General features: G+C 40.8%; 3 protein-coding genes across 4 annotated transcripts; 2 read left to right on the forward strand and 1 right to left on the reverse strand.

The window, feature by feature from the left end:
• Nucleotides 1–464: 464 nt before the first annotated feature.
• si:ch211-175m2.5 (uncharacterized protein LOC568697 homolog) lies at nt 465–9,525 on the reverse strand. The gene is made up of 5 exons (XM_050042142.1): nt 9,196–9,525; nt 8,963–9,115; nt 8,761–8,860; nt 4,047–4,177; nt 465–3,309 (listed from the first exon to the last, which is right to left on the reverse strand). Exons 1-5 carry the CDS (start codon nt 9,247–9,249, stop codon nt 3,019–3,021), a joined length of 729 nt encoding a protein of 242 aa, XP_049898099.1. The 5' UTR covers nt 9,250–9,525; the 3' UTR covers nt 465–3,018.
• A 124-nt stretch (nt 9,526–9,649) lies between these two features.
• Nucleotides 9,650–15,538, forward strand: polr2g (RNA polymerase II subunit G). Its single transcript, XM_050041742.1, has 8 exons — nt 9,650–10,001; nt 12,436–12,545; nt 13,906–14,065; nt 14,300–14,350; nt 14,456–14,521; nt 14,649–14,720; nt 14,916–14,949; nt 15,224–15,538. Exons 1-8 carry the CDS (start codon nt 9,990–9,992, stop codon nt 15,235–15,237), a joined length of 519 nt encoding a protein of 172 aa, XP_049897699.1. The 5' UTR covers nt 9,650–9,989; the 3' UTR covers nt 15,238–15,538.
• Nucleotides 15,539–15,626: 88 nt separating this feature from the next.
• eef1g (eukaryotic translation elongation factor 1 gamma) lies at nt 15,627–24,831 on the forward strand. 2 transcript variants are annotated; one of them, XM_050041741.1, is made up of 10 exons: nt 15,627–15,757; nt 16,682–16,840; nt 17,086–17,149; nt 18,275–18,417; nt 18,605–18,748; nt 18,873–19,002; nt 20,041–20,245; nt 21,798–21,970; nt 23,029–23,153; nt 24,462–24,831. In XM_050041741.1, exons 1-10 carry the CDS (start codon nt 15,746–15,748, stop codon nt 24,618–24,620), a joined length of 1,314 nt encoding a protein of 437 aa, XP_049897698.1. In that variant the 5' UTR covers nt 15,627–15,745; the 3' UTR covers nt 24,621–24,831. The 2 variants fall into 2 exon arrangements, with proteins under 2 accessions (XP_049897698.1, XP_049897697.1); XM_050041740.1 differs by lacking the exon at nt 15,627–15,757 and adding an exon at nt 16,137–16,184.
• The last annotated feature ends 256 nt before the right edge of the window (nt 24,832–25,087 follow it).

Consider the following 25,087-nt stretch of genomic DNA (forward strand, 5'->3'; position numbering starts at 1 on the left):
TGGTGACGCCTGAAGTCATGTTTGACTTGTATCACTGTTGGTAATAGACAGCACAGGGACGTCACAAATAAAAGTAGGTTGCCAGAAAATAAACTTTGGGAGAGAGCGTTGTGTAGCGCAGAGAAATTAGACCAGGAGCTGTGAAAGAAAATTTGCACCCATATATATGATGATAATTTTTTTCTTCCTGTTTCTATAATGTTATACTGTCAAATGTCTCTCACATGTGCAGCTACTAATGGATGTAAGATCATATTAATCTTTTAGCAGTGTAAATTAAAGCCATTCCAATGTGTGGGTGTGGTGCCACCTGGTGGTGATACACAATAGTACCAAAATTATGCAAGTACTTCACCTCTGTCTGTCCTGCCATCTGTGATACAGGTGGTTTATTATAAATCAATATTTCCCAAAGAAAGCTAAGTGGTTACGTTAGAAAAATAAATGTCAAATCTTACAAATGGTCAAGAAAATAGTTTATTTAGAAAATAAAAGGAAGCCTGAAGGAAGCAGTTTATTTATAACAAGCTTTCACTGCTGCATGAACAATGCTTGTAATTTAACACTCTTCCTGGACGTCGCACTAGCAATGCATTGAGCCACACATCATAACACAGAGCACATTAAACTGGAGAACAGGGAAATGAAGAGCTGGCTTGAGATTCATGTGATTATTTTTCATAGGTTTTAAACAAGGAAGTTAAAAGACAACTGCGACATTGTTCCATTAAGTTTTATGTAAATGGACAACTAGCTGCAAAAGAGTAACTTTTCCCCACCATGTGGCAAGTGTCCAGTGAACAACTTGAGCCACCTTAAATTCTAAATGACAAGGTAAATCAGCACATATAATGACTACAGTTACACACAATGACAAATCATACACCAGCAGAAGTATGTCTGCCCCATCAACACACAGGAAGGTGCACATCAAAATCAAAACTGCCTCTCTCTTGCTTCTTCGTCATCTAAATGACCAAGACAGAGTCACATATACTTAACATTCTCACATGTAAGGATTGTAAAGAAAACTGAGGGAGCTTTAAGTGCTCTGTTCAAACTGGAGTGCCAGCAAAAACACTTTGGATACAGTAGGAGACTTTTGATTGATTTGAAGAAGACTAAAACAGTGGTTCCCATCTGGTCCAGATTTCTCCTTAGCCATTAGTTCAAGGTCCACTGTTTAATACTCTCAGCTTCATACTTGAGTTTGGCCGTGTCGTCGAGCTAGTTTGCTGTCACTGCCAAGTGACTGTCCGTTATTCATTCACTCTACAGCAGGGAATGGCACTTCAAAATAAAAGCTATGCGCCAGATATTCACTGTATTTCAAAATAAAATGTTTTTTTACAGACTTGATGCATTTGCGAGTCACTTGTGGTCCATTCAGAATGGACCTGCTACCCACTTTTGGACCGCCACCAACCAGTTGAGAACCACTGTGCTAAAATATCAATAAGGTCAGTTATTTCACTTCCTTCCCATGTCAGTCTCAAGTTGTTCTCCACGCCTACCCTGGCTCAGTCAAGTGACTTTAGAACCTAAATTATCATCTCAGGACAAACTTACTAATTCCAGTGTTATCTAGGTATGGGCATTGAGAACCGCTTCCAAATTGTGTGAACGCATCAGATTCGTATATGCCTTAGAAGCCATTTTACACAGAGATCGCACTATACAGCCACTACAAAGTCCACTCTCAATGCCTCCTTTGAATCTTTACACATAATTAAACGAAGGCAGCATCATTCTTTGTGGAATCGAGAGGGGCGTGGCAGATGTGATGTGTGGCAATGCAGTGTTGGCCTCTGGTGTGGTGTGTAACATGTGCATTGGCAGCACTTTCTATACAATAACAACAGCATTAACGTGTCAGTAGCAATCATTTACCATCCCTGTTATGTGGCGGCTGATGGCCTCATTGTTTTTCCAATTTACAGCCGCTGTTCTTTTTCTCTGAGTTAGCCACTAACTGCTAACAGCTATTTTTTTTTAATCCCCCGCATTGGGTTGCACACATGACATGTTGTCTAAACATTATATTAGAACCGTGCCACCCATGATCCCATCCTACAGACTGTCCGGTTTATATGGACACTGTTTGGGCATTGTTACTACCTCAAGTGGAAGATTAAAGGCAAGACCACTCTGGTCCCCGATTCCATGATCGTACCTTAAATACAGCACAAGGCAGCATGAAGGTGTGATATTCCCGCTTTGAACCGACAGCGTAAAAAGGGCTGGAGCTTATTAATTCCTTTCATCATAGACGGCATGTTTTTCTGATAATGTGCATTGCAAAACGATGTCAAACTCATAGTGCTGGAAACTTGAAACAAGGAATCATGGCAGTGATGAGGAAACGATCCATAACGTGGCTTCATTTCAACAGTGCTGCTTGTATTGTCCATAAGATGATGATTTCAGCTGAGGATGGAAACACCAGCAATATGCGGAAACAACTCTACGCAACGCAGGCTTAAATTCCAGAAATGCCATGTATCTGACACTCTTTGCACAAGAGCCAGTGCTTCCCAGCTGAGCGCCACGTCTGTTACCGAGGGTAAATATCCTGTTACGTTAACATTAGCACCACACAGGCAGGCTTAGCAGGTTTTTCTTTGACTAAGAAAATCTAATTGACGATGTATGCTGTACAAATGTTTTCTTATTTAATCCATTTTAGACGATGGCAGGCTGTCACATGCCTTTTTCTACTGTTTTTACACTGTGTACAAAGTAAGAGAAAATAAAACTGTTGCACTGACGCTAATAACCAGTGTGGGCTTACTTTTTTCCCAGGCAGAAATAGTATCGGGAATCAATAATGGAAACAATTGACAGGATTGACAAATGTTATCAATTCCCATCCCTAGTGTTGGCGTTCAATTTAATTGCAGCTCAGGTTGGACACCTTAGTTCTGATATTGCACCTCATTTAAGCATAAATAAGAAACCACATGTTCACGAGAGGGAGACAAAAATAAACAATGGCATCTGATTGTCTTGTCAGTAACACTACTCCCCTTTCTCTTTCCCTTTGTCCTTGCTCTTGTCCCGAGGTACACGGCCCATGTTATAAAACTCTACGTTTGGCCTCATGTCAGTGAGGTGGGCGAGCCGGTTGGACATGGCAAAGAAAGCAGCGATGGCAGCGATGTCCCACGCATCCTCGCGGTCAAAGCCCACTTTCTCCAAAGACTCCAAGTGTTGCTCTGTGATGGTGTCGGAGCGACACACGGCCATGGCAAAGTCCAGCATGGCGTGCTCCCGTGGTGACAGCTCTGCATTCTTATAGTTAACGACAACCTGCGTGAAAGTAGAGAAGGAGCTCATTAGACAGAACATATGTCATTTAATATACAACTTTTTTGAATCACAAGAAATGTGTTTAGCTTCAGTTGATTGAAATGCCCTGTAACGTACCTACACTAATGTGACAACTGCAGTAATTATGTATTATAATAAGTAAAGCAGAAACAAGTAGTAAAAAATCTATTAAAGGAATACTTCATCCCCCAAATGTTTTTCTTGCATGACTTCATGGTAAGCAAAGACTCCAAAAATAAAGAAAATGTTCGATGAATGGAAGTAAAGGGGGGCCAGGTTTAACAACAAAACTGTGTCAAAACATCTGTTTACAAACTCTCACACAACTCGCACAGTATAATCCAAGTCTCATTTTTACACTTGCCTACTCAGTACTTCCCAAACAGTGCAGGCATTGTGTGAGACTGTTTATGCAGAAATGTTTTAAATATTAATATTTCAGCAAACATGCATGTATTTGGAAAATACCCAGCATACCACTGGATCAGTGAGACTTGGATTATATTGCACGAAATGTTTGAGAGTTTGTTAACAGATATATTTTTGCTGCTGTTATGTTCGATCCAATCCGACTTTAATTCATCAAGAATTTTCTCAGTTTTTTAATTCATCATTCATATGCGAGAAAAACAAGGTTTCTTCCAGAGTTTGACGTAATGAGTAACTGATATACAAATAATCATTTTAGGGGTGAGGTATTCCTTTAAAGAATATACCTGATCAGAAAGAGTGGGTTTCTTTGAGTAGATGCGGTGCAATGCACCATGGGCGATCACACAGTAAAGACACTTGTTGTGGGTACTGGTGGCCACTACAATCAGCTCACGGTCGGCTTTGGTCAATCCACCTGGAAGACATTAGATAGCAAATCAATGTGAAATTGTCGGCATAGGGTACAGCAAAGCGGGATTTATACTTCTGCATCAAATCGACGCTGTACCTACGGTGTAGGCTCTGCGTCGACGTAGAGCCTACACCGTACCCTATGCCGTCGTGGCAAGGCAGACCTCCTGCCGATGTTGTAAGCTGACCCTCATTAGAAACGAAGCCTTTATTTACTTTTATTTCACAGATAAGAAACAATAAATTGTGAAGACAATGAAGCCTCCACAAATTACCATTTTAAGTCTTGTGTGTGATTTATTAAAGCTTCATATGAGTAGAGGAAATCACCTCTAGTCACTAGGCTAATTTATACAATGTAAAATGCCATAGGCTTGCGCTAATAACGTTAGCATATTGTATTTGTTTGGAAAACGTGTTTAGTATGAGACAATTTTGTGATGTTAAACTTGTTAAAGGAGCTATATGTAAGAAATCTAAAGCAAATAGTCGTAAAATCATCCTAATATGTCACAGAGACTAAGGAATAATGTTCATATAACATACTGATCTCACCGACAACAATAGTACAGCCAGAATATTTGCATCTAAAAAATTTTTTTGCAGTCTGCAAATCATGTTTATGTTTTGAATTTGTGTTTTGGCCTGTTGCGCCACCCACCGCCGTCTACCAGTCACACAGTCAGTAGAGTCTCAGCATCAGTTAAAGTTACGACCGAGCTACAGCAACACGGCAAGCAGCATTAGCAGTGTCCCGGTATATAGCATTAGCAGCCAGCTCCTCCTCAGCTGTATCCCGGCAGCAGTATTAGCAGTGTCCCGGTACATAGCATTAGCAGTCTCCTCAGCTGTATCCCGGCAGCAGCGTTAGCAGTGTCTCGGTACATAACATTAGCAGCCGGCTCCTCAGCTGTATCCCGGCAGCAGCGTTAGCAGAAGAGAAGCCGGACTTGCTCGAACGGTCCGCTGGAAAACCGAAGATCAAGGACACGGCGACGCGGCCCTGCCACGGCAGCCACCCGTGGGCAAACAAATCAGTCTCCAACGTGCCGCTGTCCAGCAACCTCAAATCTGTAGGGGAGGGGGGGCGGACACGACTCGCGGCAGTATTTTGAATTTGAGTGCAGTAAGTGTTTTGGCCACATTCTTACATACGGCGCCTTTTAATGTTGCAGTTGTCCTTAGCTTCATATAACAAGAGGAAAAGTCTGCTAGCCCCTAGGCTAATTTATACAATGTAAAATGCCATGGGCTTGTGCTAAAAATATTAGCATGTTGTATTTGTGGGGAAAATGTGTGTTTGTCTGTGAATGCTGCAAGTTATAGTGAAGCTGATTTGTGTACTTGTGTTTGAAATTGTCTCTATTAAGCCATGTTTAATGTGTGTTTTAGGTGTGTTTTGGGTGTGTTGAATCAACTAAACTGTACAGCTGTGTTTTGGGTGTGTTGAATCAACTAAACTGTACAGCACTTCACAGAAATCCCACTGTTCACTAGTGTTTTGGAGGTGTAACTGCAGAGTGACACAGACACACCACCACACATGTATAACTGCTCACAACGGTGTAAAATCTGCATAGAGCTGAGGCACAAGTATAAATCACAAACTCAGGAATAAACTGCCTCCTGGAACTGGTCCATAATATTCAGCGGTGGCCACAATATCACCTGTAACTTTAGAAGTTTAGAATTTTATAATGTTCAGTTTAGTAGAGGCATCTATGGGTCCTCTGAGGCTGTAATGTGTTTTATTTTTATTGTTCAGGATATATTTTTATTCTAAGTGTAAATGCTCGGAGGTCAATATGACTTAACACATGTACAGTAATAATCCAGACCGTGGTTATCCAATAACCACACACAGACCGCAGAGCTGACATAGTTTGGTTTAGTGAAGTCAAACATTAGTCAGCTGAAGTGGAGTGGGACACTTTCAGGTTAGCTTCCGTTCCACATAGTATCTTAATGTCTTCTCATTACGGGCTGTATCACTCACTTCTGAGAAGCTGAAACATGATAATGGGGTGCTCATATTCCAGTCCACTGGCTCTTAATTGGTCTACCCTCAAGGTCCACACTTCTCCTTCCTCAATGAGTCACGGTTCACATGTCGGCTCACGAAGCGCCCATTCAGTTTTATTTCACAAGATGGAAACAAAACAAAAGTTCAACTGAGGTTTAAAAGCTAATGAAATAAAAGGTACTGCAACAACATACCTAATGTGCTCTGCAGATCTCTGGTTGCAATCATTACTCAGGTATATTACGGCCCTCTCACACTACCTGCAGCTGCGTTGCTAACTCAGCGTCTTTGTTGCTAAACTTTTTAGACCCCATTGGTGAATTTATTTAAAGCAAGAGCCTATGGACACATGGAGTAACTTTCTGAAGACATTATGCACCTTCTTTTAAAAGTAGTCTCTTATTACGTTCACTCTTCTAGTGTGCAGTCTTCCCTGCTTGTTATGGCTGTGGCTGTCTGGGTTTACATCTGCTATGTTTAGTGAGTGGTGGAGAGCAGACGCATTCAGGCAACCGTGCAGCCGCCAGACTGAAAATTACACCACTCTCACCTTCTTATACTGGCAGCACCATAACTCCCCAACTACAGCTAAAAATGTCCATATCAGATGGGTGGAGTTTCCTTTTCACATAAATTGTCTGTTTTGTTTCCCCGTCTAGATATTTATGTTCCTACCAGACCTTATTTACCTCAGCTTCGACCACTCTACCTGCCACTGTTTGATCATCAACTGAAACAGATTTAATATCACACCTGCGTCCTTGTGTACCGCCTGCGCTCCGAAAGGGCTTTCAGTGCCCCTGCTGTCTCTAAAATAAAACACACAACCTCAAAAGCCAAACAGAGCACAGCCCTAAAACATGAGTCAGCAATACTGCGTACAAAGGTAGCCACCTTGGCAAATAAGACATTGGCTTATTTCAGAGGTGGACGATGTGCAGTCTGATTTTGTAGCTGGATGAGGGTTAAAGTGTGAATCATTGTCAGCCCCTGGCACAGGCAGTATAGGAGAACGCTAAGGGTGCTGTTATCCATAGGGAGCGCCACAGAAGAAAAATCAAAATGTTTATTTTTTACTGTTTTTTACTGATACTATTACTACTATCATTTTGAAATATTATAATTTTGAAATATTACATAAGGCCACAACAACATAACTACATAGCAAAGCCTTCTAAGGACTTAACCTGCTCTCTGGGGGAGATGGGCAAGTTACCCTGCGTCACTTGAACCCTGAAACATGTTGTATCGTTACCATGTCAAAACAGCAAAGGCTCTCAACTGCCACAACACTACTGAGAGGAGTGTTTATCGTTACCTCTAAGCAGCTCATGGATTGTATTGATTTACACTGTGAAGCATTCAAGCTCTATTCAGTAAAAATGAGTACTGGGCAAAGGTCAATTATTATGTTCTCATGATGTGTTCAATGTAATTTTGTAAAATGTAGCTTTTGGTGGGAAACTTGAATAAACCAGCTGTTTGAAGGAGAAATTTGTTGTTGTTGATGTTTTCACAGCACTATAAAATAGATTTTAGAGAGGGAATTATGACACATCATTTATGTAGTAAAAAAGCTTTTTTTTTTTTAAATTTTTTAACATGTTTTTCCTGTGAAAGAAGGTTATGTTAAATGTTTCATAAAAATGTATTAAATTAAATTTGTGCTTATTGAAAGGTAGTGTAATGAAGGACTGAATGGCTTTAAAACTGTTCTTTTATTTTTTATAATGTAGATTTCTGTGTTTCCCTGGCACAAATGAAGAATTAGTAACAACAACAAAAAAAACAAAAGAAACCAACATAAAATATATTGGCTAATATAAAAACTTTGGTATGGGCTTTAGGCAAAATTGTTATTTTAAACATTGGTATCAATATCAGCCTAGAATTTAAAGAATGGTGCATCTCTAGTTCACTTTGAAAGCTGGTTTGTACATTTTATCATTATTTTACAATGTCATATATTACTTGTTTATTCTTCTGATCAAGTTAATTTGTAATTGTTTTATATATTGATTATTATAGGATTTTATTATTTTATTTTTCTATTTTTCCCCGTTAAAGGGTTTTGGGGGGAGTTTTTCCTTATCCGCTGTGAGGGTCCAAAGGACAGAGGGATGTCGTTGACGCTGTGAAGCCCTCTGAGGCAAATTGTGATTTGTGATATTGGGCTTTATAAACAAAACTGAATGAAAAAAATTGAATTATAACACTTGTACAACATGTTACAGAAAGCAAATTAGCACATATTTGTTAAATTAGCACTTGTTTGTTATTAGCGAGGTAGTTTATTTACAGTTTGGTAATTAAAGAATGTTTAAACATGTTTATTTTTTTGCAAGGGGTTGGGGCACCCGGGGGCGGCTCGCCTATGGCACCAAATATGTTACAACCGCCACTGGCATGAATGATTCATTGGGCCCATAGTGGTACAGGGGGTGGAACATTACACCTACTGTTTCAGGGGCCCAACAGCCGCCCTCGGGATGCCTAGAATTTCTATCACCACCCCTGAGCAGCACCACTCACTGCAGCTACAGAGAAACATAACAAACACACACCTGTCTCCTTGTTCATGAGCTCATTGTAGTAGGCGAAGAAGGCTCTGAACTCTGCTGGTCTGTGAGACAGGACTTTGAAGACATTAGGCAAAAAGCCTCCCTATAAGGAAATGTCAAGTTTAGTAAAATCAGACTCATGGCGGTGTTAATGAATGTGCAGCACAGTTAAATGCCTCATTTATAAAGGTTTGTTTAGTTGTACCTTTGACTCAACTTCCTCCATAAGCGCCACTATATCAAAGGGTAGGTCTTTCTTGTAAGGAACTGGATAGCGACTGATGTTCTCCTGTGGCGGGTCACTGGAGAAATACCTGATCCCAGCTGCAGCCGCCGCCTTCCCCCGGGACAGGGACGCCTGGACGGAGGACATGAGTCACAGCAGTCCCACAGAAACAGCGCAGGAAAAGCAAAGCATGACAGTATCCCACAACTTACCAGCTGTGTGAGCACAGGGGGACGGAAAAACTTCAACACGAGCTTAGTCGCCATGTCAGAAAGTGCAGGAGGGAGCGTGTAAAGCAGCTGTCAGCTCCGGTAGTTTCCAGTCTTTCCACAATGATTAAGGAAGTCCTGCAAATTCTTGTGAGGTGTCGACTTTCTGCTGCTGATGTAGTTACAAAGAAATGTTATTCATCACGCTTTCCTACTTTGAGTCACCTGTAGTAGTTGTTAAATTAATGTGACGAGTTAGCCTCTATCTGGACACTCTGCTGTAGCAGTAATGGCAGTGTTTGTTTGTATCTCACCGTGTTGATAAAATCTTGTTTAGCTTCGGGGATATATGAGAGGTAACGGTCCAATCACAGAGCAGCATGGAGTCACGCCTGCCAACTGGCCCCGCCCTCTTGCACTACTCCTCCCTGCCGCTAGGAAGCAGGCTGTGCGCGCGGTGTAGACGTTGTTTCCATGGTTTCCATTGAGCGCTTATGCCTGTATGTAATGCAGTTTACAGCCAACAAGCTCCACAGGTAAAACGTATATCTGTAGTTTGAGTATAAACGGGTTAGTGAGGGCTTTCTGTCTCTAAATATTAACTATATACTCCGGAGTTATTCCATACATTGACTCCCTGCGAGTCAGAACTCAGGGTACCACGGTTGTTACCGACAACATAACCCGGAAGTGAGTCATGAGCGACGGTTGGCTTTCATTTATTAAGTTCACAACGTTTCGGATAATTTATTAAAACCCAAAGATTGATCGAGTGCAAGTTGAACGTCGCAGCGGAAATGTTTTACCATGTAAGTATGTGTATTATCCTCCGTGTGTGAGCCGACTGTTAGCAGTGTACGGTTGTTTTGTTTGTCAGTTAGCGACTAGCTTAAATGTTTAGCATAGCTAATGTGGCTAAACAAAACTTCCAAATCCACGCCGCGTTGATTGGCGGTGTTGCCATAAAGCCATGCAGATATACCACCAGCTTGATTAACCTGATGCACTGAGGCAGAACCCACAGCATCCCATTCATAAAGGACATTTTTAAGGACTTTAATTTTTCGTATTGTCGGATTTCCCATGATCTATATTCATTGAGGAATACAGAGAACTACAGCTTGAACACAAACGGCTTTTTACAGTACGCACAGTCACAGTCACATTCCTTAAAACTCCCCAAAGAATATTTTGATCATGATCAGGAGACAGATAAACAATTCAAGTCTGCAGCATTAAATAGAAGTGCCGTTTCAAGTGTGTACAAGATGCTGATCCTCTCAGTCCCAGCAGGAACGAGATTAGGGGGTCTGATTGACCCGTGAGGAGTGGCGAACAGTATGGAGGTACCCAATGGGGATGTCTGTGCGTTAGAGCCAGAGTTATACAATTAAAGATCCTCCATACCCTTCAGAATTAAAATAGAATAGATCCTGGTGGTTGTGGGCATCTGGGAGCTTTGATTAATTTGTTTCGGCACTGCCAAGTCAAGTCCTTTTGGAATGAAGTGAGTCATTGGATCTCAGCAATAATGAATATAAATCTTTCCCCATGTCCTCTGGTTTGCTTGTTGGGTTGTAGGGCTGCACAAGTTCAGTCAAAACAAGACTGGAAAACAGTAGGCTTTTACTTATTGGCTGTTAAAAGAATGATATTGTTGAACTGCAGAATTGGGAAGCCAGCATGGTCCTCGATAGAAGCTTGGTTGCTTGAGTTTTCCAGTCTTATTAGTGTGGAAAGAATAGCTGACATGATCAGTGACACAACTTTTTGAAGGGGGGCAAATTTGGGACTGCATGTGAACATAGTATATTTGAAACACTGTTAGACCGACACTGAGCAGCCCTATTTGAAGTATTCCTGAATTTCTGGTTTCCCGTATAAATGGCATGTAGCCTACTCCTTAAGATATATGAATTCATCTACTAATTATAAGGCGTAGTACTGTATACCCCCCTTTAATGTCTTATGTTGTCGCATAATATGTTACTGTATTATTTTAAACCTTTTGTTGCTGTCTTTGTTATTGTTGTGGTTGAGGTATGTCTATTTGTTGTCCTTTTGTGATATGTCTATATTAATATGATAATGTAAATAAATAAATAAAAAGAAATGAAAAATACAGAGGACCATCTCTTTGGAACAACCCACGGTGTCTATTGATCCTTAACAAGTCTTAAAATGTTTTAAATTCAATGTTACAGCAATAAGGCCTTAAAAGTCACTAAATCGTCTTAAATTTGAATTTGTGAGGTGTTAAACAAACATTTGATCTAATTTCATTTATCCATTTTTTTTTAATTTTTGTGAAAATGAGTGAAGCCTTTCTATGTAAAAGTCCACATGTCTAATGTTACGAATCTTTAAAAATCTATAATACTGTAATTTTACTTCATATTTGCACNGTGAGGTGTTAAACAAACATTTGATCTAATTTCATTTATCCATTTTTTTTTAAATTTTTGTGAAAATGAGTGAAGCCTTTCTATGTAAAAGTCCACGTCTAATGTTACGAATCTTTAAAAATCTATAATACTGTAATTTTACTTCATATTTGCACTTACCTGTTGGCAAAATGTAGGTTGATTTAACTCAACACTCTACCTCTGCACAAGACCACATATATACTACTTACCTGCAGTGCTTACCTGCAATGCTTAATTAGGCAAAACATGATTTGTTCAAAAACCTGTCCTAAATTTGGTTAAAAGGTGTCTTGAACAGGTCTTTAAAGCATTGAATTTAACTGTCTGATACCTGTAGACACCTTGCAACCTCTTTCCATCGCTACAATCAACACCAACATTATCATTAGGCTACATAAAAAACATCTTAAAAGGACTCTAATTTACAAATGCTCTACAAAGACACTTCATTGATTCATTTGTAATTAATTCTAGCTTTTAACAACATTTTTCATATTTGTACACTTCTTTTAATTTGTAGTACTGCTAGTCTTGAAACTTTGATCAATTTTGCAATCTTTGTTTTTATCTTTTTCTTTTTAAGGTGTCATTATTGCTATTTAGTAGGGGGCATGTCTTCATAAGCCAGTTTTGGCTCCTAACCTCTTCTGCACAATGTGTACACTTTATAAATTCTTACTGTCTTGCCTATACACAGGTATGTGCAAATAAATAACCTAAACTAATAACTTAAAACAGTATCTTATCTAATGCATCCCACACTAACATTGCTATTGGAAGCAATGTCCTGTAATTCACGCATTTTCTGTGTTTCCAGATTTCTTTGGAGCATGAAATCTTACTACACCCGAGGTATTTTGGCCCTAACCTCCTGAACACCGTGAAACAGAAGCTCTTCACAGAAGTGGAGGGTACATGCACCGGCAAGTGAGTAGCTGCAAGACTTAATTATGTGCAATTATATACAAAAAAAAAGCGTGTTATTGTTCCGAGAGCTTCTTAGTTAAATGGTGAATAGGCTGTAATTTGACTGGAAAGTTAAGTTAACCTGTCATTTCAGTGACACGTTGCATTTGTTAGGTTGGAACAGATGTTACTAAAGTGCGGTGAACTTCAGTCTAATGCAGAGGTTAGTGTAAGCACTTTTAGGGGAAGAGGCAGAAACATTTTTTTATTTCTGGTAAGGTTATCAAGAAATAAAAATATTCTGGTATGATGAATTATTGTATGTTCCATTTGAAAATTATGTCATATGTGTAATAATTTTGTTTAATCAAGACAACATTATTTATATAGCCCAATATTACACATAAATTGGCCTGTGGGGGTTTTACAAACTGTACAGCACATGACGCCGCCTGTGCTTTGACCCTTGCCATGGATAAGGGCAACCCCCTCTAAATAACTCTTGAAAAAGAGAAATATGGAAGAAACCTCAGGAAGAGCACCTGAGGAGGGATTCCGCTCCCTGAACAGACAGATGACCAATAGGCTAGATGTCGTGCGTACAGAATAGACCAACATAATAAAATTAAGATATAGACAGTCCATATGACACAATGATACATAAAATTGAACATATGACAAAGATTGATTCAGGAGGATGTTAAAGGGGAACTAATGTTTTTTTCAACCTGGGCCCTATTTTCTGATCTACTTTTGTCTAAATGAGTGATAGGATGTTCAATATTTGACCTTTCTCCAGTACGAAGCTCAGGCTGACCTGCCTGCAGCCTCTAAGCGTGCGCTATATTAAATAATAGGGCACTGGGATAGCGTCAAACAACGTCAAAATACGTCCACGAAAAGTGCATTTTTTTCACACAGATAGGCATCGGATTGTTAGTATAATTATGCGACAACATAACGGAAAGAAGAAATGAACGTCTGTGTTTACTTTTAGCTGGATTCGGACATGTTCCTCTGCCTGTTGCTGCTCCCTCTCTCTCTTCGTCCGCTCTTCAGTTTCAATGAGTAGTGTCCGTGTACGTCCGACCATGTCGTTATGTCTTCTAGTTTTATGAGATACCAGTATCATCATTCTAAAATCCAGCCCTCTATAGTCTCTGAGAGACTGAAATGTCAACCGGGATCGCTGACGGGTCTCAGAGGATTAAAGCTGTGAGTTTTGACCAGGCAATTTTAAAAAACAGCCAAGGGCAACAGATGAGACCCGATATTTGTTACGACAGTATCAACATGCAGAACAAGTTATTATATTGCATTTACATTCCTACATGCACATGCACATGTACATGTCATTAATTTATGTAAATCTCTCCTTCAGGTATGGCTTCGTCATCGCAGTCACCACTATAGACAACATCGGGGCGGGTGTAATCCAGCCTGGGAGAGGGTTTGTCCTCTACCCGGTCAAATACAAGGCCATTGTGTTCCGCCCATTTAAAGGGGAGGTGGTTGATGCTGTGGTCACTCAGGTTAACAAGGTGAGGGACAAACAGTGCAAGTTTGCTGGATACCTGAAATATCTGTATTTTATTTTGGCTTATGGAATTCCCTACTGTTGTGGAGTACGTCTTTTAACTTCATCACAGTAAATGTGCTCAAGAGTTTATGCTTCTTTAGTTGTGGATGTGTTGAATATGAAGTAATTAATAACTGATAATGGAAATTTTCTTTTTGTGACTTATCCAAATTCTATATTTTTCCATGTCTTGCAGGTTGGCTTGTTCACAGAAATTGGTCCCATGTCTTGCTTCATCTCTCGCCATGTGAGTCACATTAACATTTACAGTTATTGACCGAGTCAGTCGACCTTTAATGTGCTTTTTGATTTATGTATTATCTTTATCTCACATGTATTTTTGTTTATGCAGTCCATCCCCTCAGAAATGGAGTTTGACCCCAACTCCAATCCTCCTTGTTATAAGACTGTTGATGAGGTAAGAACATTCATTATGTCTTGTAACCAACCAGAGGTTTAAAATAATTACAGTAATACCAAAAAGTATTTAATGAAATAAATGTTCACCAAATAGCATTATAAGGGTGTTTTCTTTTCTTTTTAAGGACATTGTAATCCAGCAAGACGATGAGATCCGGCTAAAGATTGTGGGAACAAGAGTAGACAAGAATGACATTGTAAGTCTTTCTTTCTTTCTTTCTTTCTTTCTTGTCTTATAAGGACTGCATATTTCTCTTGGCCATAAGCCAACATAACAGTAAATGCTGTGTCACTATGTCTCAGATGTTACCCAGCAGGTTATAGAAGTGATGTACTGTAGGCCTGTGTTAATAGGCATGAAGTTAAAAACAAGCTTTTCCCTTGTTTTTCAGTTCGCCATTGGATCTCTCATGGATGATTATCTTGGTGAGTATTACACAGAACATTGTCATACATGGTAGACCTGCTTGTTAGATTGGCATGAAGTGATAAAATGCCATACATAGATTTATTTAATGTCAAGTTATTCTGCACAATAAGGAAGATATGCTCCATAGTTTGACAAAACAGCTTTTGTGTTGCTTTAATTTGGTTACTGTGGTTATAGTGGAATAATTTTGGCTGTGTTGCGAGTTATAAAAATGTTTTACTCTCTCTTTTATGATGATTATTAAACTTGCCTTCTGTCCCTTTTTTCCAGGTCTTGTGAGCTGATTTGCCCCAGAGAGAGCACATTTCACATGGGACATTTTATGTAGTAGTTTAGTTACTTTTTTGTGTAAAATGAATATTTTTCTACACTGATTGACATGGTGTGGTCATAGCAACATCGTTTTATTATCGTGCTGCACAGCCTACATTTGTTTTAATCGGAATGGGTGCAAGATGGCATACAATGCATCAGTAGCACATAATGATTTACCAATTTTTTCATGTATAATTCACAATTTCTATCTCAAATATTGTTTTGTGTTTTTTGTACACAGACTGTAATAAAGTATTAGTTGTTGTTAAATCTTTGTATGTTCATGCTTTAAATGTCACAGTATGTTACTTTGTCAGGGCATGATGTGCAGCTGCGTCTGTGTGAGATGTAGCTGAGCATTACCCTGTCCTTAGAACACGAGGCGAAACGTGAACGCGGAAACTCCAAGTGCGCGCACGGCTTGTGGCCGTAAATACGTCACTGGTGCGCTTGCTCTTTCTTTCTCTCGTCCTGAAGATGGCGGCAGGGGTGAGTAAGATGGAAAGATGGCTAACTTGAGGGTTTTCTGTAAACTTTCCCGGCTCAATCCACCGAATATCAGGCCCATCTGCAGTCTTATCGAGCAGCTTGTCATATTTACACTGCTATCGGTCTGTTACGCAGCTGTTAGCGGGGGTATTTACCAAGAATTTCATTCAGCGTTCATACAAACTGGGGTTAGCTTAATGCTAACCTGACGTAGCATTCACAGTGAATGACGCCCCTCTCCTGGCCCAGGCTTGTGCCACGTTAACATGGCTATTTTCCAGCTGTGGAAACATACTCCTGTATTTATTAATGTTTTCGCCTAACGTCGGTGCTTATGTCCTGTTTTTGTAGTCCTCAGGCGAACCTGTTTTTGACTTTATCTGAAGCTAACGTTATGCGAAGGAATACTATCTGCTCACTGTTACCGGTAAAGCCAGCTAGCATCAGTTAGCATTTCAAGCAAGCTAAAAGCCACGTGAATATAGCTTAATTTTTACTTGAAGTCGGTCAGAGAGGTACATGTGGCCTGGTAGCCTTCAGTTGTATTTATCTACACCCCAGTTTCACCCTGCTCCCATTCCTGCCCAGTCATTTTAAATGGTCGAGCATCCAGAGTTGTATAGCATCATGAATTTGTATGTAAAGTACTACCAGAGCAAGCTGTCTCCATTTAAACTGGATGTGTGGCTTTATTTTCCAAAACTGTCCAGATATTTCATTGTGTGTTTGAAAATAATAAACTGCATTACAGGGCCAGATTAATTTTGTACCATAGTGAGGTATTGCCATGAGAACATCCTTAGGTCCCCTCAACTTTTTGTTAACCTGCTAGCAATAATAAGTCATGCATGTACATTCAAAGCAGATTTGTTATGTTTGTTTATATTGTTTGTTAATTGTAGTGTCGTCTCCCCCTCTTTCCAGACTCTTTACACGTATCCAGAGAACTGGCGGGCCTTCAAGGCCCAGATTGCAGCCCAGTACAGTGGGGCTCACCTCAAAGTCGCCAGCAGCTCCCCTGCCTTCACCTTCGGGCAGACGAACCGCACTCCTGCCTTCCTCAACAACTTCCCTCTGGGCAAGGTCAGTGCTGTTAAGCTCAGCTGTTTCTCAGTAGCTCTTGTTTCAATTGCAACAATGAATGTGGCGAATCAGTAACGGCATTTAAGTCGCTCAATTATAATCAAATATAGAAGTGCTGTAACTGGTTTGACTACTCCACTGTTAGGGTGCCAATCATGTTTCATCATGCACTTGACTGCAGTGTTCACTTGTTAAAAACATGCTACATGTGTTGAGTTATTCTTGAATTCTGCCATTGTTTGTAGGTACCTGCCTACCAGGGAGATGACGGCTTCTGTCTGTTTGAGAGTAATGCCATTGCTCACTACTGTAAGTCTTATGTTTATTAATATCATTCATTTAAGTCTCTTATGCTCTATACATTTGGGAGTTCATCCAGGAGATCCACATATTATTTACCTAAAGTTTAAAGGAAGCACAGTAAAAGCCTTCACACACTGAGTCTTTTTTTGTTGTTGTTTTTTTGGATGCATTTTGATAATTCCGTTATTGGGGGAAAAAAATTGTTACGCACAGAAACCTTGCACACTGATTCTGATGTGTTTTATTTCTCTATTCTTTGTGAAAATTTGCAATTTGTGACAAAATTGAGACACATTTCCTCCTTTGCCCCTCCCCACTGAAGTTACTTATCTGGCTGTCACCTCTCCCTCCCTGTCTATCATTTGGTACGGCAGCTGCATGAAGGGGCGGAGCTGTCCCCCCTCCGTGTCTCCACATTCTGTGTGCAGGTCACGTCCTCCTCCTCTTCGTCTACCTGAATATTATTATCTGACCTGTTGAAAGTGAGCTATCTGAGTTTTATGAAATGATTCTGTGCTCCCTGTTCCTCTGTCTTGTGGCTGTGTCCCAGTACCACGTTTTCTTCACTGATTCATGGTCAAATGCTTTAAAGGCTTCTGACAGATGTTCTGAAAATTTTAGACGAAAGTTTCGGACTCAAGTGTGCAAACGTGATTGACACAGCATGAAGTTGTATGTAATTTTAGACGTGTGACAATTTTGGACGACGAAAAAAAAAAAAGACTCAATGTGCAATGGCCTTAAATGCTGTAGGGGTTAAGGGAGTGTTTCTCCTCGCATACTTGGTGTAATAGTGTAACTTGTCATTTGAGTCAGCTAACAATAATTAATTCGTAAATTCACAGGTCACTGTGAGCTAGCATGTGCAGTACATGGGTTCCTGCACACCGAAATGGAATGCAACGATCATTAGTTGTACCTGATAGACGGGCTACATGATTAAAATGTTTGATGCACTGTTGGCAGCATTCTGTCAGATGTGTAAAGGTCTGCACTTGTAACTGCTCTGCTCTGTAACTTGCTGTTGGAAATCATTTTCTGTGTTGTCGGTGTATAAATGTAGAATGGAAATTAAATTATGACCCTAGAGATTTTGTTTTTTTAAAAAACAATTCTACCTTTCAACCACAGTGAGCAATGATGCCCTGCGTGGTGCCACTCCCCAGGCCGCAGCCCAGGTCCTGCAGTGGGTGAGCTTCGCTGACTCAGAGATCATCCCTCCAGCCAGCGCATGGGTCTTCCCCACTCTGGGAATCATGCAGTTTAACAAGCAGGTACGCAGCTCAGCATTTTCTGGTCAAACTAAACACTTAAATGATTATTTGGTCGTTGTGGTGGAAGGTGGGTGCCAGTTTCACTTGGACAGAGTGTGACACCCTGTAATTAAGACTTGGCACTTGACCCTGCAGAGTTAATGTTGTGTAGTCCAGCACAGTCATTCTTCTGTCTGGGTCTGTCCAGGCCACAGAGCAGGCCAAGGAGGACGTGAAGAGGGCCTTGACCGTGCTGAACCAACACCTGAACACCCGTACCTTCCTTGTGGGAGAGAGGGTCACCCTTGCTGACATCACTGTGGCCTGCTCCATGATCTGGCTCTACAAACAGGTCTGACATACACACTGCAGATAACAGCCACACAAAGTTGCACACTCTTTCATTGATTTTTGACATTTTGTAGAGCAACATTTGATTTGATATGCGAGTCACAAAGCCTGTCTGTCCCCTGCAGGTCCTTGAGCCCTCTTTCCGTCAGCCCTACACCAACGTGACTCGCTGGTTCACCACCTGTGTCAACCAGCCCCAGTTTAAGGCTGTTCTAGGAGAGGTCAAGCTGTGTGAAAAGATGGCCCAGTTTGATGGTGAGTTACCATAAATGAGATTTAAAAAAAGGCTCACACTATGAGCATGAGACTGGCTGCTGGAGCATACTGTTTAATTAAAAGTATGTAATTAGACATGCACTTGCCTTAATTTTTGAGCTGAATTCAACAGATGCTTATACTGCTGTTTGTAGGGCTGTACCCAACTCAGAATTACGTCAATTGAATCATCAGATTTGGCTGTTAAAGTTTGGACAGGGCTCAGCGGGACGTTGAGTGACTGTGGCGTTGGAGTAATATAGTAAACAAGCTAACTGCACTAACGATTTGGAACTGTGCCACGACATTTTTGTTGATACTAGATATCAAAAGCCAGAGACTGTATCGTATTAAGGTGTAGTAAGCTACCACTTCACCACCTCCTAAGCAGAAGAGATAATGTTACTCAGAGCCTTATGTTGCAGAGTCTCTCCTCTGTGCTGCTATCTGCACGTCTGCAGGTAACGTCTGCAGTTAATAGGTTAGTATTGTATGCACCAAATAAAGGTATGTGTACTCATGATACTTAAAGTAACCCTACTTGCTATTGTAGGCCCAGTTTAATATGCAACTCAATTTTAGGCATTAGTGGGTGGTGTCGTTCTTTAATGAAAGAACTAGATGTGATTTGACGTACACAGGGTTTACACAGCCATTTACTTTTTATAAAATGTTAATTAATATAAAGAAAATACTGAATTACTCTTATGGGACAGAAAATTTTCTTTTAAACAAACATCAAATTTCTGGCTCTCCTATTTGGGAAGAACCGATGGTCCCCTGTCATTGGGCAAGGCAGTGTCCAGTCATGGCACCAAGTCTTAATCTGACAGGGGAAGAGAAATTTAAGACCATATATTCATCCCAGCCGTCTCAGTTTCAGTGAGTAAAAGGCTGTTTCATGATATGGGCACAGTTTAAAAGACATAAGACAAAGCTACTTGCAGGTTTTGTAGTTCTGAGTACAAAACCAAAGTCTGATAATTGTAAGTTTTAACAGAAAAAACATGTTTTCAATATTTTGTTCTTTCTCTCCAGCCAAGAAGTTTGCCGAGATGCAGCCCAAGAAAGACGCCCCTCCTAAGAAGGAGAAGGGAGGAAAGGAGGCAGCCAAGCCCCAGGAGAAGAAAGAAAAGAAAAAGGAGGAGAAGAAACCCGCCCCAGAGGAGGAGATGGATGACTGTGATGCTGTTCTGGCTGCTGAGCCCAAAGCAAAGGACCCCTTTGCACACCTCCCAAAGAGGTACAAATATCTTTATGCTTTCCTTGTTGTGTTAAACATTTAAAAGCTCGCAGTGCAGGATTTGTAGTCCTCAGACTTCCCTGATTGGTGTACGACCAAACACACAAACAGATGGTCCCCTGTCATTGTGCAAGGCGGTGTCCAGTCATGGCACCAAGTCTTAATCTGACGGGGGAAGAAAAACCTAAGACCATATATTCATCCCAGCCATCTCAGTTTCAGTGAGTAATAGGCTGTTTCATGATATGGGCACAAACCAGATTGAACCTTAAAGATCTACAGTTGATCTTTAGAGTAGTCAAACGTCACTCTGTAAGATGCGTTTGGTTGTGTAAGTCGTCGGTAGTGCTTCAGTTTGACTTTGCACCACATCAAATCAAGTCAAATCAATCACAAATCAAGTTTTTAACCTTGTTAACGTTCATACGGTGTTTTGATATGCTATAAGACAGTGGCTGTTAACCAGGGGTCCTAGAGGGAGTGCCATGGCGTCCCTAGAAAAATGGGAAATGGTTTACTTATACTATTTAATTCACTGTAGAAGTGATCCCAATGTGAGTAAGAGTCATAAGAGTGCCTGTTCTGATCATAGGTTTCACTTCCTCCGCAGTTATCTCTTCAGCTATAGTTGACAAGTACAGAATTCTGGTCTTAATCATATCTTACAACCAAAATCTTCTCAGTCAGTGGTCTCTGAAGTGAAATCTTATTAAATGGGGACCTGGTACCTAATCTGTATCAATTTAGGGGTCCTTGAGATGATAATGGTTTAGAAACACTGAGAATTCAAAATGAGAATTCAGTGCCATGGCTGAGCATTTACTCCTTGGAACAGCAGTGCACCAATATCAGTCTCAAAAACATGGATTCAGACTGCCAGTATTTCTTACGCCACGTACCTAAGAAACCAATCCCATCAACTTGCAGGGCAGGGTGTTCCACATTGTTAGCAGAACACTACGGTAAAATGAGGGGTATCAGAGGAGAAGCCAGGTGTAGCTATGTATCGGTATTTTCAAGCAAAGTCTCACTTTCAAGTCAACTTGTCTGAGCTGTTGATGGGGAGCAAGATTTATTTAACATTAGCAGCACATTATCAGCTGTTTGTTAATGTAGTCAAGCCGAAGGCTCATGTTAATCTGTTACTGTTTAATTGCTGAAGAGAGGGATGAGCAGAGTTGAAGGTGAGTGGGTTCGCTTGCAGGCAAGAGGCGGACAGGCAGGTGGAGTTATAGGCGGGGGCAAATTTTCATGTGCATGTATTTGTGCATACAAAATGAGGTGAAAAGTTACATCTCAGCCATTTTAAGGCATGAAGGGACTTTTTTCCATGGAAAAAAACTTCAGTATGTGTAATTTTGATGAACAGATACATTTTAAGGTGTTAAATCAATGCCACGAGAGGAACTTTAAAGTAGAGTTAAACATTTTTTGAGTCTATTCATATTCTTTGTCACTTGCCTGATTTCCACACCTCGTGTTTCTCTCTCTTTGCCCTATATGTATAGAGAGCAGATATACATTACCCGTCCTTCTCCCTCTACTTTTTTAGCCCATTTGTCATGGACGAGTTCAAGAGAAAGTATTCCAACGAGGACACCCTGACAGTAGCCATTCCCCACTTTTGGGAGCACTTCGACCCGGAGGGGTACTCGGTCTGGTACAGCCAGTACAAATACCCCGAGGAGCTCACACAAACCTTCAAGAGCTGCAACCTTATCACAGGTGAGACTAAGCAGCTGCCACTATATCCAGCAGCTTGAATCCAAAGTGAATGACTTCAGGGATTGTGAAGTAATTGTTTTTCAGACCTACTTATGTTATCTGGAGCAATGTTGTGCCTTTGTGGTTGGAAACGAAGTCCAGAAAGTAACTTTTTAGATTTGGTCTTGGTTTGTCATGTATGGGGGTTTGCTTATTCATGTATTGGCACGGGTTTCCCGTGTGTGTTTATGGTGGCTCCCATAGTCCAAAGACAATGCAGGTCTGTTTAATAGTGGTGTACATGATGTTTGTGCCATCAACACATTGTGGATCAATCCTTACCTAAAGGTTGCATTTTTGTGAATGTTTTCTTAATGGATTGCAAGCAAGGCTTGTAGAATTATTAAACACCACCTGGAGGTCTATTGTGTATATGCTATAGCAACATAAACACATTTCCTCATGGGTTTTGTCCCATATTTTAATGTAGCAAAGCTTTTCTTTGAAGTTAAGTAAGGTCATACTAGAGAATAGAGAATACACAACTGAGGTTAAACAAGGTTGGTCGTTGTTCAAGCCAGTGCTTGTACTGGAGATGATTTAGATTTCATAACCTAAAATGCTCCCTCTCAGAGCAGAAACAGGCCTGTACACCAATCAGGAAACACACCTCTAGGGGAAAGCATATGGTCCCCTGTCATTGGGCAAGGCAGTGTCGAATCATGGCACCAAGTCTTAATCTGACAGGGGAAGAGAAACTTGAGACCATATTCATCCCAGTCATCTCTGTTTCAGTGAGTAATAGGCTGGTTCATGCTGTGGCCACAGTAAAATCACTGACCTTGGGTACTGAAATGTAGAGAATAACTACACTGCAGGTGTTGTAGTGTTGGCCTTAATGTTTAGCCATATGTAAGGAGGAGGAAAAGAAGTTAATGTTGATAATCTAGAAAAGACTCGTGTCAAATGTTAAAAGAAGTCCTGTTTTTTTGTGACCAGTACAGTTCATGTTGTATATGTTAAGTTGTGACTCACTGTTTCTATTAATTGATTAAAAAATTCTCAAACCTTTTTCACAGGTATGTTCCAGCGTCTGGACAAACTCAGAAAGAATGCCTTCGCCAGCGTCCTCTTGTTTGGCACCAACAACGACAGCGCCATCTCCGGTGTCTGGATCTTCAGAGGCCAGGAACTGGCCTTCACTGTAAGTTCTGAAAAGGATGAACACACTGTCCACAATGTCCCGATAACATCACCACCCTCAAGCAATAAGGGCTTGTTTTCAACAAACTGATCTGGGCAGTTATTTATGTGTGTGGTTGTGGTGTAACAGTACACAAGTCAAGGTTTGTTTCACACTGGGTTTGGTTTAGGAGTCACAGAGCAGGGCAGTGAGGGGGGGAAAAACCCCACATGCATAAGGATCGGTTTGTTTTAATTTAACAAGGTTGGTGTCAAAGGCAGACAAAACCATCTTGCTGAGGCAAAATTTTGCCCACTTGCAACTTAAGTAAACTATTGTCATTAGAAAAATAAGGAATGTTTAACACACTTCTGCATTACACTGTACAAACACAACACTTGTGCATTAAGAGGTGTGTTGTTAGTTCCACCTTGACTATATTTGATCATTCAAAGCACAAACATTTATTATCCCAGTGATCAGCACATCTGGGTGATGCTGTCATTGTCGTTGCATTTACATACCCTACAACTCTAGAGCAACGCCAATGCACCGTCTCGTCTTATACACAACTGTTCCTCGGTTGCTGTTGTAGCTGACCGGGTACCTGCAGACAGGTCCTCAGCTGCTGTCATTTGAGCTCGCCATGGTGTGACTGACTCGTATGCCAATCCACTCGTTGTGCTTACCTCAATATGTTGTGAATGGCGTACTGCCTAAAGTATCCAGGTGGAATTTGCATGCAGAATATTCTGCATGTGGCTGTGTGCAACAAAACTTGGTTTGGTAGGTATACATGGAATGCAACTCAACATTAAACAGAAGTTTCTGAAGTAACAATGTTTAATTGGATGATACTCTTATCTCGGGGTTAGTTGGCAGTCCCCTGTCATTGGGCAAGGCGGTGTCCAGTCATGGCACCAAGTCTTAATCTGACGGGGGAAGAGAAACTTGAGACCATATTCATCCCAGTCATCTCTGTTTCAGTGAGCAATAGGCTGGTTCATGCTGTGGCCACAAACGATGTCCAAGCTAAACATTTATAATGGATGTAATATCAGATGTTGTAGGTTGGTAGGTGTTTCCACTGCTGCTTTTGTCACAAGCTAAATTAAACTGCTGCTCAGAATTTGAACATGTTGCGTGAGTACAAAGTAAAATGTTTAACATTTTGACATTGTTCGGATTGTTCAAAGCATTCACTGCAGTTTTTATGCTCTGCATTTCAATGCACATAATGCTATGGTCCAAGTAGGTGGCACTATCAGTTCATCAGACATCAAGGTAATTCATTCACATTCGAATGACATGTTCTTATTCCCCTCCTAGCTGTGTCCGGACTGGCAAATCGACTACGAATCATATGACTGGCGCAAGCTGGATCCAAACAGCGAGGAGTGCAAGACCCTGGTAAAGGAGTACTTTGCCTGGGAGGGAGACTTCAAGCACGTGGGTAAAGCCTTCAACCAAGGCAAGGTCTTCAAGTGAGAGGACACTGGGGCAGTCTTGAGCGAAAGCACTCTGCGCTTCTGCTTTCCAGCACTTAAAACCTACGGACTTTCAGCCACCACGTGCTTACTTTACTGCAAGAATGACAGTGTCAAGACAAGAGTGATTTGTCTCAATGGCCCCAAACTATTTTTTTGTTGTTTGACCTGCGAAATAAAGCATTTTCCACAATGCCATCTATGGGATTTGATGTCTGTGGTCTGACTTCAGTTTGTTTTATGAGCGGTAACCCATCTACAAATACATTTGATTGGTGCCACCCAGAAAAGAAACAAGGAAATAATGGTGGGAACATTTAGTTTGGTGCACACCATGATCAATAAAGAGATTTGCAGAGTAATGCAAACCTGCTTTAAAAAGCCTTGCTACAAATGTGTAGCAGTGACTTCACCTCTCCTGACATCCGCCTTGTATGTTACAACACTGAACGCCAACCACACCCAGTG

The sequence above is a fragment of the Epinephelus moara genome, chromosome 4, assembly GCF_006386435.1.
Source record: "Epinephelus moara isolate mb chromosome 4, YSFRI_EMoa_1.0, whole genome shotgun sequence".
In the NCBI taxonomy this organism is placed as follows: domain Eukaryota; kingdom Metazoa; phylum Chordata; class Actinopteri; order Perciformes; family Serranidae; genus Epinephelus; species Epinephelus moara.